The 15,968-nt window shown below is 49.1% G+C and overlaps 1 protein-coding gene across 1 annotated transcript; it reads left to right on the forward strand.

Moving 5' to 3' along the window:
• The first annotated feature begins 388 nt into the window (after positions 1-388).
• On the forward strand, positions 389-4,567 carry LOC138762482 (uncharacterized). The gene is made up of 5 exons (XM_069936234.1): positions 389-440; positions 530-656; positions 769-847; positions 1,058-1,162; positions 3,924-4,567. Exons 1-5 carry the CDS (start codon positions 389-391, stop codon positions 4,356-4,358), a joined length of 798 nt encoding a protein of 265 aa, XP_069792335.1. The 3' UTR covers positions 4,359-4,567.
• The last annotated feature ends 11,401 nt before the right edge of the window (positions 4,568-15,968 follow it).

A 15,968-nucleotide genomic window follows, 5' to 3' on the forward strand; every position in this document is an offset into this window, starting at 1 on the left:
AGCGTATTGTTCCTCACTCAGCCTTTGGAGTCATTAATAGTGGGGTATCATTTTAATACATATTAATTTTCCACACAGGATGTGTCCACCACCGCCATGATCGGACACCTGAGGTGCCACTTCTGCAGCCACCAGAAGCACACAAACTGCTGAGACCCAACAGACTCTAAATCGATCCCCAGACACCCGGAGCTGCTGAACAGTATGAGCAGTGGATCGCCTGCTTCACAAACTTCCTCGAAGTCACAGTGGGCCTGGTGGACTCAAATGAGAAAAAAAACTCAAGGTCCTGTATGCTAGAATGGGCCACCGAGCGTACCTGGCAATCCGGATCTGCACAACCTACCCAGAGACCGTGGCTGAACTCCACAATTTCGACTGAGCCAGGATGAACGAAGTGTACTCGCGGTATCGACTGGCCATGAGGAGACAGCAACCTGGTGAGTCCATGGATGAGTTCCTTCAGGCTCCATACAACCTGGGGAGCGACTGCTGGGGCACTGCTACAGCCCCTGTGCCCGTAGCCCAGTGTGTGGAGGAGCTGGTCCAAGACTACTCAAGAAGGACAAGCTGCCCCTGAAGAGAGCCTTCCAGCTTGCCAGGACCCTCAACTTAGCCCAACGCAATGCCATTGAGATCGCTGGGAAGAACAGACCGTAGGCACTGCCATGTTGGGACACAACATCATAGGCTGCCTCCATGATAGTGAGCCATGACCCCACCACCGCCATGATCGGACACGCAAGGTGCCACTTCTGCGGCCACCAGAAGCACCCCCGATGATTCTACCCGGCTAAGGAGGCGATCTGTTCGGGATGCGGGAAGAAGAGACATTACCAGCTTGTCTGTAAGTCCAAACCCTCCCTAGTGAGCAGAGCAGCCTGACATCACGTCTGGCCCCGAACAGCTCGACTGCGTGCACGACTCGGTAGTTGCCATCTTACCTAGCGTCTCCTCCACCCTCCTGGATGATGTCACCGCTGCCCCGATGACATCACTTCCTCCTCCTTCCACTGATGCAACAGTGTGGTCAACGTGGAGACCGTTATCTTATTAGTCGGGCCTCCTCTCCAACAGTGATGGTGATGACCTGATCCTGGCCTCCGTGACTCTGAACCAGGGCAGCCCTCATCCAATCGCCCACTCAATGATGGAGATTGAGGTAAACAGGAAAAGAACAAACTGCCGGTTTGACAGTGGGAGCACAGAGAGCTTTCTTCATCCAGACACTGCCCTAAAACTAACTAACCAATTCTCGCCTCCCTCTCTCGCCTCCCTCTCTCGCCTCCCTCTCTCGCCTCCCTCTCTCGCCTCCCTCTCTCGCCTCCCTCTCTCGCCTCCCTCTCTCGCCTCCCTCTCTCGCCTCCCTCTCTCGCCTCCCTCTCTCGCCTCCCTCTCTCGCCTCCCTCTCTCGCCTCCCTCTCTCGCCTCCCTCTCTCGCCTCCCTCTCTCGCCTCCCTCTCTCGCCTCCCTCTCTCGCCTCCCTCTCTCGCCTCCCTCTCTCGCCTCCCTCTCTCGCCTCCCTCTCTCGCCTCCCTCTCTCGCCTCCCTCTCTCGCCTCCCTCTCTCGCCTCCCTCTCTCGCCTCCCTCTCTCGCCTCCCTCTCTCGCCTCCCTCTCTCGCCTCCCTCTCTCGCCTCCCTCTCTCGCCTCCCTCTCTCGCCTCCCTCTCTCGCCTCCCTCTCTCGCCTCCCTCTCTCGCCTCCCTCTCTCGCCTCCCTCTCTCGCCTCCCTCTCTCGCCTCCCTCTCTCGCCTCCCTCTCTCGCCTCCCTCTCTCGCCTCCCTCTCTCGCCTCCCTCTCTCTCTGTGTCAGACCCACGAGTGGCACCACCTCTATGGCCATAAAGGACCAATCCGCGGAGATCTGGGGGAATTGTTTGCGTCGTTAATGTTGGGGGGTGAATGTTACGATAACTATCATTTACTTGTAATGCCACAGCTCTGTGCACCAATCCTCCTGGGCTTTGAACTCCAGAGCCAGTTTAGGAGTGTGACGATAGCGTTTGGATGACCACAACCACCCATAACAGTACACAACCCTCAACTCACAGCCCCATCCCCGCGGCAGCCAGCCCTGACCCCAGACCGCAGGCCCATCGCGATGAAAAGCAGGCACCATAGTGCTGAGGACCAGGCATTTATAAAGTCTGAGGTGCAGTGACTCCTGACAGAGGGATCATAGCCCCCAGTTCGAGCCCAAGTTGTGGTGGTCAGGAGTGGGAGCAAACCAAATATGGTGATCGATTACAGCCAGAGAGTCAACTGCTTCACCCAGCTAGATGCTTATCCCCTCCCCTGCATATCTGATATGGTCAATGAATTAGCCCAGTCCAAAGTGTTCTCCATGGTTGACCTGAAGTCGACATACCACCAACTCCCCCTTCACCCGGGGGGACTGCAAATATACTGCCTTCGAAGCAGATTTTATCATTTCCTCAGAGTACCCTTCGGAGCCACCAATGGGGTCTCAGTGTTCCAAAGGGAGATGGATCAGATGGTAGACAGGCATAAACTAACGGTGACGTCCCCCTTCCTTGACAATGTCACCATCTGCGGCCATGACCTACAGGACCAAGACGCGAACCTGGCAAAATTTCTCCACACAGCCAAGTCCCTTTAATCTGAACCTGGCCCTCCTTGGATGCGTCATGTTGCATGGTGTCATTACCCCCGATCCCGACCGCATGCATCCCCTTATGGAGCTCCTGATACCACACAACCTCAAGGTGCTGAAACAGTACCTGGGGGTTCTTTTCTTACTATGCCCAGTGGGTACCCAATTATGCCGATAAAGCCTACACCTTAATAAGATCCACAAGCTTCCCCTTATCGGCAGAAGCCCCAGCTGCATTCACCCAAATCAAAGGAGACATCGCCAAAGTCACGAGGCATGCCGTGGATGAATCTATCCTATTCCAGCTGGAGAGTGATGCCTCCGACTTTGCACAGGACACCACTCTCAACCAGGCGGGTAGGCCAGTAGCATTTTTTTCCCTGCACCCTCCAAGGCCCCGAGACACAGCACTCATCAGTCAAGAAGAAGGCACAGGCGATCGTTGAGACAATTCGGCGCTGGTGTCACTACCTGGCCGGGAAAAGATTTACCCTGATGATGGACCAAAGAGCCATCGCTTTCATGTTCAACACAAATCAAGAACGATAAAATCATGAGGTGGAGAATCGAGCTCTCCACCTACAATTACAATATCCTGTACTGGGCAAACTGAACAACCCCCCAGATAAGGGAAGTGTGCCAGCATGCATCTTGACCACATCCATTCCCTCCTCGATTACCTCTGCCACCCTGGAGTCATGAGTTTGTTCCACTTCATAAAAGCCTGGAACCTCCCGCACTCCATCGAGGACGTCAGGTTTCTGACCAGACACTGTCGGGTCTGCGTGAAATGTAAACCCCAGTTCTTCAGGCCTGACAAGGCACACCTCATCAAGGCCACACGCCCTTTCGAATGGCTGAGTGTCGATCTCAAGGGACCCATGCCCTCGACCAATAGGAATGTCTATTTCCTTAACGTCATAGACAAGTTTTCCAGATTCCTGTTTGCCATCCCCTGTCCCGATATGACCTCTGCCACAGATATCAGGGCACTCTGCAGCATATTCACCCTCTTCAGGTACCTGGACTATATCCATAGTGATCGGGGGTTCTCGTTCATGAACAGCGAGCTGCAGCAGAACCTGTTGGCTAGAGGCATCGCCACTAGTATAACCCAAGCTATAACCCTGGGGAAATGGCCAGGTGGAGCGATAAAATGCCACCATTTGATCATTCTGGCCTTCAAGTCAAAAGGCCTGGTGGTGTCTCACTGGCAGGAAGTCCTGCCAGAGGCACTCCACACCACCTCATCCCTCCAATGCACTGCTACAAATATGACCTCACATGAACGAATGTTTTCTTTCCCCAGGAGGTTAGCGACCAGACCTGGCTCTCATTTCTGGGACCGTCCTGCTGCAGAAACACGCGAGGGGCTATAACATTGACCCGTTGGTGGAAGAGGAGCAGCTCCTGCACACAAATCCAGTACTCCAATAGGCATAGTCCTTGTCCGGGACCTGGCGTGGGCCGGAGACACCCACCCACCACATGCACACACATTGTCCCCTACAGAGACTTGGTGCAGACTAGCGACACCCGCCCCCCCAGGCACCCACACCACATGCCTGGGTCCCTCACCCAGCCGAGCCAACCACCACGATCTCCTCCACAGACAACCAAACCCCACCCCTATGGTGACAGCTTTGCCCCCCCCACCCCACCTCAAGACATCTGGTCCACAACAGCCGACCAGTACAACACCGATGGAGCTGCGCAGGTCACAGAGGCAGAGAAACCCACCTGATCGGCTGAACCTTTGAGACTGGGTTTTGTTTTTTTTTTAAAAAAGCAGGTGAATGTGGTGAATTGTATATACTATTCTGTTCTGTGTATAAATGGCTGGGCCCGCCCACTGATGACGTGACCTCCTGTAACACCTCCTTCGTGACCTGGCCATAAAGGTCGACCTCCCTGCCCCCTTCCATTCATTCGAGCACAAGGAGTCAGGCCAGCCAGAATCTAATGTGTATTAAAGCCTATATCATTCCTCACTCAGTCTTTGGAGTCATCGATAGTGCGGATCAGACATGATGTTCCAAAAATCTTCATTGCTTTGTTCCCCTTTAGTTTAAAGTTCATTCCAGGCACCAGGCCAGCAGGACCACAAACCTCAATGAGATCAAGGGCTGAGTTATCCAAAAGTGTTTGTTAACAGACAAATATTGGCCAGAACATCAAGGGAACTGTCCTGTTTTCCTATTAATAGTACAGAGAAAATGTTCTATCCCCCAAGGACAGCTGGAGCCTCACGCCAAAAATTGCAGACTCCACAGATAAGTACTACATCAAAATGTCAACCTAGTTTTGTGTTCAATTCTTAGAATAGGCTTGTACCCATATTTTCTCGCTTGCAGGTTAATCTGCTCCCAAATAAAACCTGGCATTTTTAGAAATGAAAGGAGGAAATGCTGCATCCATGAAGTGGAACAATACCCAGGGAAGGAAATGTGGAGCAGTGCAAAAAAACTATTTAGTTTCATTGTTTTACTCCTGATCTTGCAAGTTATTCCATCAAAATGTTAACGCAGCAGAATATAAATATAGTTTTCAAGGTTACTCCATGCATCTTACAACCATTGCCTAATCAAACATACTAAGCAAAATTGAGAGCAGATTTGCGATTTGCTGCCTGACACAAGTAGCGACATCCAATCACAACACTCAGGCAGGTAGCACGGGCCTAGACTTCTTCCTTAGGCCACAATGGCAACAGAGGAATCGGATCAATCAGTAATTAGCAGATTGTAAAGCCACCGATCAGCGATTGGCAGAGCGTCAGCCACGCCCACAGATGACATAGCAGCAAGACTCAGCTACCCTATAAAAGGCGAGCGAATGACCCATTAAATCAGTACTGTTTGTACTCTTGAGTGTGCAAGTCTTCTCTAGAGCTTGAACCGCAGCCACGCGCCACATTGGTGACCCCGACAGGTCCAAACGGCAACATGGACCAGAAGATGGATGAGCAACCTTCAATAAACGCGACTTCAATGAAGCTTCCAACCTCTGGAGGTCGCAACCACAGGTGCGGTTCCAACAGGCCATGGCACAATTCACCATTCAACACACCGCCACCAACAACACGCGTTACTCCTATGTCGTGAGCTCCCTCAAGCAAGAGACGGCAGCCAGGATCATCCATTTCCTCCAGAGCAAGGGAAATATGTGACCCTCAAGGAGCTAGTAAACCCCATTTTCAGGTTCTCAAAGTACAAACACACAGCCCAATTGTTGCACATGCCCAATAGACACACTCCTTGCCTGCTCTTCGAGCAGATTTTTTTGGAACGACTGACAGAGGACATCTGGTTGCTGATCGCGGAGGAGGACCTCAGTGACCCCAGAAAGGTAGCAGCCCGAGCGGATGCACTCTGGGCAGTGAAACGGGACTCATGCAGAACATTGGAGCAAATGACCACATCCTGGCTACAACGAGCAACAAGACAGCCAACCAACCGACCAATGGATCCCACCGATGAGCAATACTATTTCTATCATCAACGGTGGGGTTCCAAGGCCCGTCGATGCCGCTCTCCCTGCTCATTCCAGGGAAACGCCAGAGCCGACTGTCATTGATCGCTGCAGCAGCCGGCCTACAAGACAGTCTCCTGCACGTTCAGGACTCCTTGTCGGGCCACCAGTTCCTGGTCGACACAGGGGCCAAACTAGTGTCCTTCCCTTTCCAAGTCTGATACCCGCAACAGAAGTGCAGGCCAGGGTCTGAAAGCGGCCAACAATTTGATCATTCGGCACCTGCTTCGGGAACAACTGGTTCACCTGAAAATTCACACTGGCGACCGTACGACAGCCACACTTGGGGGCGGATTTCCTCAGGGCACACTCCATTTTGGTGGATGCCAAAGGGCATAGACTGGTGCATGCCAAATCTTTTCAGACCCTCTCCCTTGAGGGAACTAAGCTTACCACCCCACACCTACATTCAGTAACCGAGACTGACGAGTTCACTCGGATTGTGACCAAATTCCCTTCCATCACAATGCCTCACTTTACTTCAGCAGAACCTAAGCATGGGGTGCAGTACCACATCCTCACAGCGGACCCGTCCTTTCAGTCCAGGTCACGCTGCCTTCCCCCCCCACCCTGAAAAACTCAACCTCACAAAGGAGGAGTTTCAAAAAATGGAAGAGCTCAACATCGTGTAGGGCTCTGACAGCCCCTAGACCTCCCCATTCCACATGGTGCCCAAGGCGGGAGGGGGTTGGTGACTTTGCGGGGATTACCACTGCCTCAGTGAGACCACCACGCAGGACAGATATCCAGTGCCCCACATCCAGGACTTCACAGCCAACCTGCAAGGGGCACGGTTCTTCTCTAAGGTGGACCTCATCAGGGGCTATCACCAGATTCTGGTCCACTCAGAGGACAAAACCGCAATCATCACCCTTTTCGGACTGTTCATGTTTATCAGAATGCCTTTCAGACTGAAAAACGCTGTTCAAACCTTCCAGAGGCTGATGGACACAGTGCGCTGGAACCTCAAGTTTATATTCATATACTTGGATGCCAAGTATAGCCAGCCCCAACCGTGCCAACCATGTGGCCCACATAATGTAACTGTGCACCTGCCTGAGAACATTTGGTTTGACAATCAACCCAGCCAAGTGCCAATTCAGGCAATAGAAATAGATTTCCTGGGGCACAGAATTAATAAAGATGGGGCTAGGCCTTTGCCCGAAAAGGTGGAGACAACTTTTGCAAAGCCAACTTCACTAAAAGGCCTATAAGAGTTCGCCAGTATGGTAACCTTTATCACCACTTTATACCGGCGGCCCACCACATCATGTGAACTTTATTCTCCCTTATGGGAGGTCAAAAGAGAGAAATCGAATGGACTCAGGAAGCATCAGAGGCTTTCCAGAAAACCAAAGACACCCTGGCCAATGCCACCCACCTAGTGCATCCAAGGACTGCCCTCATTGTGGATGCCTCCAACACTGCAGTCGGGGGAGTACTTGAGCAGCTGGTCGACAGACAATGGCAACCCCTAGCTTTCTTCAGCAGGCACCTCCAACCGCCTGAGCTCAAGTACAGTGCCTTTGATTGAGAGTTCCTGGCGTTATACCTGGCGGACCAACACTTCAGGTACTTCCTTGGGGGCAGACAGTTCCTGCTGTTTACAGACCAGAAGCCGCTCACTTTCACTTTCAGCAAAGGATTAAACACATGTTCGGCCAGACAACATGGGTCCTATATATTAGTTCTCCACAGATATCAAAGGGATTGCTGGGAAAACAAACATGGTAGCCAAAGCATTATCACAGCCAACCATACTGGCAATACAAGCCCCCACTCCAGGGATCAACCACACACCCCTGGTGGAGGCACAACAATCAGACCCTGATATCCCCGCGCACAGGACTGCAATAACCGCTCTCCAGCTGGAGGACAAATGCATCAGCCTAGGGAACAGACACTTTGACCGGAAGACTTCGAGCTATCGTGCCAGCAGCATGGAGGAAACGAGTTTTTGATGTTGTCCACAACCTGGCGCACCCAGCCATCAGAACAATGGTCAAGATGGTAGCCAGCAGATATGTATGGCACGGTCTCCGTGAAGAGGTCAGTCAGTGGGCCAGGACCTGTACAGTGCCAGGCACCAAAAGTGCAGACACACATTAAAGCCCTCCCACCCCCCATTCTTTTGAGCTGGCCCGACAAAGGTTCAGCCACATGCACATTGACATTGTGGGCTGCCTGGAGTATGATACATCTTGACAATGATAGGCCACCTGACTAGTTGGCCAGAAGCAGTTCCCCTGGCAGAAACTTCCATGGAACATGTACTAGAACCCTACTGAACACCTGCGTAGCAAGGTTTGGGGTTCCAGAGCATCTGACCCTCAGATAGAGGGGCTCAATTCACCTCAGGTTTTTGGGTGGCCTTACCCTGAGAACACAACTCCACCACCCTCCAGCCAACAGGTTGGTGGGAAGATTCCACAGACACCTCAAGGCAACACTCATGGCCTAGTTCACAGACCCTAACTGGGCTGATGAACTCCCATGGGTCCTCCTGGGTATTCGCACCATTCCCAAAGAGGATTTCAACATATCAGCAGCGGAGATGGTCTTCAGCACACCCTTGGTCATCCCTGGTGAATTCCTGGCCAAAAACATAGATGAACCGCCACAGCGGCCCTGACTCGCCTAAGAGAACAACTAGGCACGCTGGCCCTGGCACTTCCCAAACCACACCGCCAGCCCAAAACTTTCGTCCCTAAAGACTTAAAGGACTGCAGACACATGAGATGAGGGGCTCACCGAGCGCCGCTTCAACAGCCATACGAAGGACCCTTCTGGGGGCTCAAGCACAACAGGACCACTTGTGTGCTCGACATCGGAGGCAGGGAGGAGCCATTCATGATTGACTGTCTCAAATCAACAGATAGGACCCGAGCCAGTCAGTCACCCATACGGCCCCACAACGCAGAGGCAGGCCTCCCAAGGATAGAGCAGACACACAGATCACCGGTTCTTGGGGGGGTGGGTCGTGTTGCGACCCGCGGCCCGGCACAAGTAGCGATGTCAAAACACAACAATCAAGCAGGGAGCATGAGCCTTGACAGCCTTCTTCCCTAGGCCACAATGGCAATGGAGGAAATGGACCAATCAGCACAGCCACAAGGCTCTGATGACCCAATAAGTCAGTACTGTCGGTACTATTGAGTGTGCATGTACTCTAGAGCTCTAACCGCAGCCACTCGCCACAACATCATTATTTAAATTAAATACCAATTACATGCAAATAGTAATTAAATAGAAATCATCTCTAGAAATCACAAGGATATTTTTTCTTAGAAAATATTTCGTCCTTCAGAAAAATGAATTTTCACTTCTCATCAATTAATCTCTCCCGAAAGACCCAACCTTCCACAAAAGGAGAATAAACACAAATGGCCTCCTCCTCTTTGAACACTTGTACCATAATGTCATAGAGTGAACCCTCTTGTCTGTCAATTTAACACAGGGGTGGGCAACCTGTTTCTTCCCACTCACATCCCACTTTAAGTATTCCCTATGCCATCGGTGCTCTTTGATTAGTAAGGGATTGCTTAAGGTGGGATGTGGATGATAGAAAAAGGTTGAAAACCACTGTTTTAATCGTCCCTCATTGACTCGTTATGTGCATGGTTTCACAACTCCAAAGGAAATGGGCCAGTGACAAGTTTTCTCAAGCAAAATATTTCAGTAACAATTGGGTCTAGAGCAGTGATTCCCAACCTTCCCTTCCCACTCACATCTTTGGCTTGGCTTCGCGGACGAAGATTTATGGAGGGGGTAAAAAAAGTCCACGTCAGCTGCAGGCTCGTTTGTGGCTGACCAGTCCGATGCGGGACAGGCAGACACGATTGCAGCGGTTGCAAGGGAAAATTGGTTGGTTGGGGTTGGGTGTTGAGTTTATCCTCCTTTGCCTTTTGTCAGTGAGGTAGGCTCTGCGGTCTTCTTCAAAGGAGGCTGCTGCCCGCCAAACTGTGAGGCGCCAAGATGCACGGTTTGAGGCGTTATCAGCCCACTGGCGGTGGTCAATGTGGCAGGCACCAAGAGATTTCTTTAGGCAGTCCTTGTACCTTTTCTTTGGTGCACCTCTGTCACGGTGGCCAGTGGAGAGCTCGCCATATAATACGATCTTGGGAAGGCGATGGTCCTCCATTCTGGAGACGTGACCCATCCAGCGCAGCTGGATCTTCAGCAGCGTGGACTCGATGCTGTCGACCTCTGCCATCTCGAGTACCTCGACGTTAGGGGTGTGAGCGCTCCAATGGATGTTGAGGATGGAGCGGAGACAACGCTGGTGGAAGCGTTCTAGGAGCCGTAGTAATCACAGAGCACCGATGGCAGAGGGATGACTACAAGGGGTTCGCGAGTTTTAAAAAAATAGGTTGCCCACCCCAGATAAATACTTTTGGGCTGGGAGTTTCAGTGCATTCATTTTTTTTTAAAAAAAAACAGCGTAGGTAAGGCTTAGTGGTTGAAATTTATCAGGTCAAGATATTGACCACTAACCACTAGAAGCAGATCACGGACTCCGGTTATGGAATGATTCTGGCACGATAGGAGACTTTTGGTTCACTGGCCTTTCAGCTTCTCAGGCAGCTCCTTTTTTTTCATTACTACACTTCAAAATTCTTCTAAGATGAGCTCTGAACATGCACGAAAAAGAAAGGACTTTCATACATGTCAATTTTGGTTATTTTAATCTAAGTCCCATGGTTTTTCATTCATCCACCAACTGGAACAGTTTCTCTCTACCTGCTCTGTCCATATCCTCTCTCTGATTATCTCCATCAGATCCTATCGCAAGCTCCTTTCGAAACAAACAAAATATCTTTCCCCAGTCACTCATCCTCCTTGGAATTATTTTTTTGCTGAATCTCTTCTGCACTCTCTGAGATTTTCACATCTTTCCTTGCGCCAGTACCCAGATTATTCGAGTTGTGGACTAACCTGCGACAAAAGGTTCACCATGGTTGATTTTGTACTCCGCCTCCATCTGCAAAGCCCAGGATCCTACAACTTTCAATTAACTGTGCACATACATCATAGATCTGTGTTCTTTTTGTCTCTGCTACTCCACGTCTCTACAATTTAAATCATCTTCATTACAGCCTTTTCAAATGCCATGTAAAATGGAGTTAACCAGGAAATTTGCCCAATTAATGCCCCAGTTACATGACAGTTAGAAAGGGTCCAACCTGGTCAACTTCTTCAGAATCCAACCGGGTCCCTGACCTACCTCATGCGTCGCGGGCAGCCAGCATCTGAACATCTGGCAGTACTTCTGGTGAGTATGTGACGCGTCACTGTGGGGGTGGGATCCCCCTTAAATCACGATTTAATGGGTCAATCCCCCTGCAATTTAAAAGGCGACTCCAGCACCTTTGCCCCAGTAATCACACCCGGGTCCCAGGAGGGCTACCCAGGGGCTGCACTTTAAAAGGTGCTAGTGTCTAACATCCTCAACATTCATTGGAGTGACTTCATCTCCAACATCGAAGACCTCGAGCTGGCAGAGTCCGCAAGCATCGAATCCACGCTGCTAAAGACCCAACTGCGCTGGGTGGGTCATGTCTCCAGAATGGAAGACCATCGCCTTCCCAAGATCGTGTTATATGGCGAGCTCTCCACTGGCCACCGAGACAGAGGTGCACCAAAGAAAAGGTACAAGGACTGCCTAAAGAAATCTCTTGTTGCCTGCCACATTGACCACCGCCAGTGGGCTGATATCTCCCCCAACCGTGCATCTTGGCGCCTCACAGTTCAGCGGGCAGCAACCTCCATTAAAGAAGACCGCAGAGCCCACCTCACTGTCAAAAGACAAAGGAGGAAAAACCCAACACCCAACCCCAACCAACCGATTTTCCCTTGCAACCACTGCAACCGTGCCTGCCTGTCCCGCATCAGACTTGTCAGTCACCAACGAGCCTGCAGCAGACGTGGACATACCCCTCCATAAATCTTCATCCGCGAAGCCAAGCCAAAGAAGAAAAGAAGTGTCTAACATTATTTAGTCCTGAAGAAAGCTGCTTTACCTGAAAAGTTGTGCATTTTCTTTCTCCATGGAATCGGCCTGACCTTTAGATTTCAGGAATGTGCATTCTACAGATTTTTTTTTGCTTTTCATTTAGTATGCTCCCTCGATCAAATTTTACCCAACTAGGCCTCAATTAATCCACTTTCTATAGTCATAGGAACATACAGCCCTTTAGCTCATCCACACTGACTATTAACCTCCCATTTATCCTCTACCCCACCCCCTCCACATTCTCACCCTCTCCCTCCAAATTTGACCATTTTACATTCAAGCAGCAACTTGCAGTGTACAATTAACCTACCAAGCGTCATTTCTTTAGGGAGGAGAGAGAATGGAAGAACAAACCAAGTAAACTCATACAAGTCACATGAAGAACATGCAAACTCCACACAGACAGCTCTGGCGATCAGAACTGAACCTGGCTCTCTGGCACTATGAGGCAGTAGCTTTCGTAGCTGCATTTCTGCACCATTCCAGCCTTCCGTGATGAAGGCTGATTCAGTGCTCATTCAGAACCTCATCCATGACCTCTCTCTCAGTATAAATTTTGACTTTCATCTGTGATTTACTCCACTTCTTTTAACTTTTTATGTACGCTGCCAGCTTTCTCTCTCTCTCCCATTTTGCCTCAATTATTTCACGCATCAGCTCAGTTAAAATGACAAAGTTTCAGTACGACTTCCTCCCAAAGTGAAGGCAATGATAAACTTGTTTCAAGTGCTGTCTTGTGGGGGTATGATTGGTCATCTCCATTGACAGTACAGTAAGAGTCCCCTTTGGTCCTTCTAGTCTGTGCTGAACCATTTTTTTGCCTTGTCACACTGACCTGCTCACAGTCCATTGCCTTCCATACTTCTTCCATTCATGTACCTGTACAGGCCATTTCAACCCAAGAGTCTGTGCCGCCTAATTTACACCCAATTAACCTACACTCCGGTACGTTTTGAACAGAGCCCCTGTGGAAAAACCATGCAGAAACGGGAGAATGAAAAAACTCCATACAGACAGCGTGGGATTCAAATTCCAGATCAACAACAATGGTCCCAGCACCGATCCCTGAGGCACATCACTAGTCACAGGCCTCCAGTCTGAGAAGCAATCATCCACCACTACTCTCCCCGCCAGGCATTGTCGAATCACTACTTCACCATGAATACCGACCGTCTGACCTTTCCCAACTCATCCTCCATGTGGGGCCTTGTCAAAGGCCTTATTAAAGTCCACGTAGACAACATCCACTGCCTTTCCTTCGTCAACTTTCCTGGTAATGTCCTCGAAAAACTCAAAGATTGGTTAAACACAACCCTCCATCCACAAAGCCACGTTGACTATTCCAAATTTGTGCATCCAATTTCTTACCCTTCCAGTAATTTACCTACTACTGACATCAGGCTCGCTGGCCTATAATTTCCAGGGTTACCTTTGGAGCCTTTTTTAAACAATGTGAGCTACCCTCCAGTCCTCCAGCATTACACTCGTGGCTAAGGACATTTAAAATATTTCTGCCAGAGCTCCTGCAATTTCTAAACTAGCATCCATTATGGTCCAAGGGAATATCTTGTCAGACCCTGGGATTTATCCATCATTTGCTTTAAGACAGCAAGCACTTCCCCCTCTTTCAACTCTAATAGGTTCCATGACCTCACTGCCTGTTTTCCTTACTTCCCATGACTCTGTACCCATTTCGTGAGTGAATACTGATGAAAAAAGAAACATTTAAAACCTCTTCCATTTCATTTTGCTCCACACAAAGCCAACCACTCTGATCTTCGAGGGGACCAATTTAAAATACCTGAAAAAAAACCTTAGAATTTTACTTCTCAATGCCCAACTGTCGTCGATAAAGAGCATCCTGATGCATCTCCAGGTTTTCCAGGGCTTGACCTGTTGCTACGATAGGCGAATTGGAACAGATCCATGTCGCCACTCAAACAGGAGCTGCTATGCTTCAACACCAGCCTTCCAAAACATTTCATCACTGCTGATGTGAGGTGCTCATGATCTATCGTCATTTAGGTTGGTTACCACGCTCTTCTTGCGGACAAGTATGATTGACACCGGTTGGAAACAGGTGGGTAACACACCCCGCTGGAGTGAGATGTTGAAGATATCCGTGAATACATTGACAAGTTGGTCAACACAGATCTTCAACATAGAGATGAACACCAATGTCCATTTCTGTATGAGTCAGCGGAAATATTCCAGTCCCCTTAAAATGATCCAATCAAGTAATTAAATCAAAATACATTTTCAGCTGAATTCCAAACCTACCAAATGGAAGCTTGTTGACAAGAACCTTAGCAACATTTCAACTTCGATTCTCAAAAGGAAATTTAACTGTCCCAGCTCCACCCGGAGGGAAGGAACATTAATCGACTGTGACTGGGAACACATCCTGTACCACAGAGAAGCAAAGTGCTTTCCCAGATAATTTTACACGACCATATTGAAATATTCCGCTTGTGGATGAACGGCAAAATATTTAGGAGAGATAAGAACAAGAAATAATTACGTTAGAAATAAAGCATGCTCTGAAATCACTCAGTAGCAACCATGGGTAACATTGCCAAGAAACAGAAGTCGCTAAGAATTGGATGCCATTTTGACTCCAATTTATTCTAACACAAACAGGTCCATGCTCAACAATCATGTTGAAGAAGCATTTTTTTTTTAAACAAATATTTTGGATAGTATGATATCAGTGGGAGTTTCCAAAACATTATACAGGAGAAAACGGAAACTTGGGAACTTTCAAAATTTACTGCTGTTAATTTCTTGCGTGTAGGGGACTGCCACCAATAGCGCAACTCTCTTCTCGACCGAGCCATCGCTAATTAGCCATCATAATGAGCTTTGGTTAAATCCAAGTAGAGTATGCCCTCACAGAAGAAAAAACAAAGTGAGGATTGAATCCTGACCAAACTAAAACTTAAATCTCAGATTGGAATTGGCTTTTCCTTTGACTGGGTGATCTGAACCATACGAATGCTGCTTGGAATTATAGGAAAAATAAAAAAGATGGTCGAAATGAAGTTGAAGGCCACAACTTTGTTGCAAGGATAAAATTCAGTTAAGGGCTCCAGCCCGAAACGTTGGTGACGTATCTTCACCTTTGCTACATAAAGGCACTTTTGGCCTGCTGAGTTTCTCCAGCATTTGTGGGTGTTTTCAAGTATCTGGTCTTGGTCATTTATTTAATTTTGTTTTACAATTTAATCAAGTTTTTTAAATTTGACATGCATAAATCAACAATAGAATGGCGAAGCAGGTCGTCTGAATTACATATTAATATCAGCCCCGTGGACAGCCGCTTCTATTGGCTGTCTGCACCTGCTGCAGCCACTCTACTCGCTACAACACTATTGCAAATGCACGAGTCCCTGCAAAGCGCGCTAGTTAAAATAAAAGAAGACGGAACTTGGCTGGTGGCAGATGCCATTTCCAGGGGCTCCTGTTATACATTGTATCGTTGAATTTAACAGTAAACAATTTATCAGAGGTTGCCACTTTGTCAGAGGTTGGCATCAACAAACAAGCCCCAAATTCCAGATTAAGAATTCAAAATTCAACTCCCAACAGGACAGCTGCAGAGGTTAAAATCAGTCAATAACATGGAATGTGGATTTTTTGAAAAAACAGCTAACCTCCTTAAAAATGACCACAAAGCTATTTCTTTGGCTTGGCTTCGCGGACGAAGATGTGGGGGGGGTTGGTCGTCATGGTGGGGAGCTGGCTGATGGAGGACCTCAGTTTTCTTCAGGCTGACTTCCAGGCCAAACATTTTGGCAGTTTCCGCAAAAT

Source organism: Narcine bancroftii, chromosome 4 (assembly GCF_036971445.1).
Source record: "Narcine bancroftii isolate sNarBan1 chromosome 4, sNarBan1.hap1, whole genome shotgun sequence".
Lineage (NCBI taxonomy): Eukaryota > Metazoa > Chordata > Chondrichthyes > Torpediniformes > Narcinidae > Narcine > Narcine bancroftii.

What these genes read in the sequence shown, in the direction of transcription:
- LOC138762482 (XM_069936234.1), top strand. Translation starts at nt 389, where the DNA reads ATGAACGAAGTGTACTCGCGGTATCGACTGGCCATGAGGAGACAGCAA. An exon ending in CATGAGGAGACAGCAACCTG is followed by an intron (nt 441 to 529) that starts GTGAGTCCATGG and finishes CCCGTAGCCCAG; the next exon opens with TGTGTGGAGGAGCTGGTCCA. An exon ending in GAGACATTACCAGCTTGTCT is followed by an intron (nt 848 to 1,057) that starts GTAAGTCCAAAC and finishes TTATCTTATTAG; the next exon opens with TCGGGCCTCCTCTCCAACAG.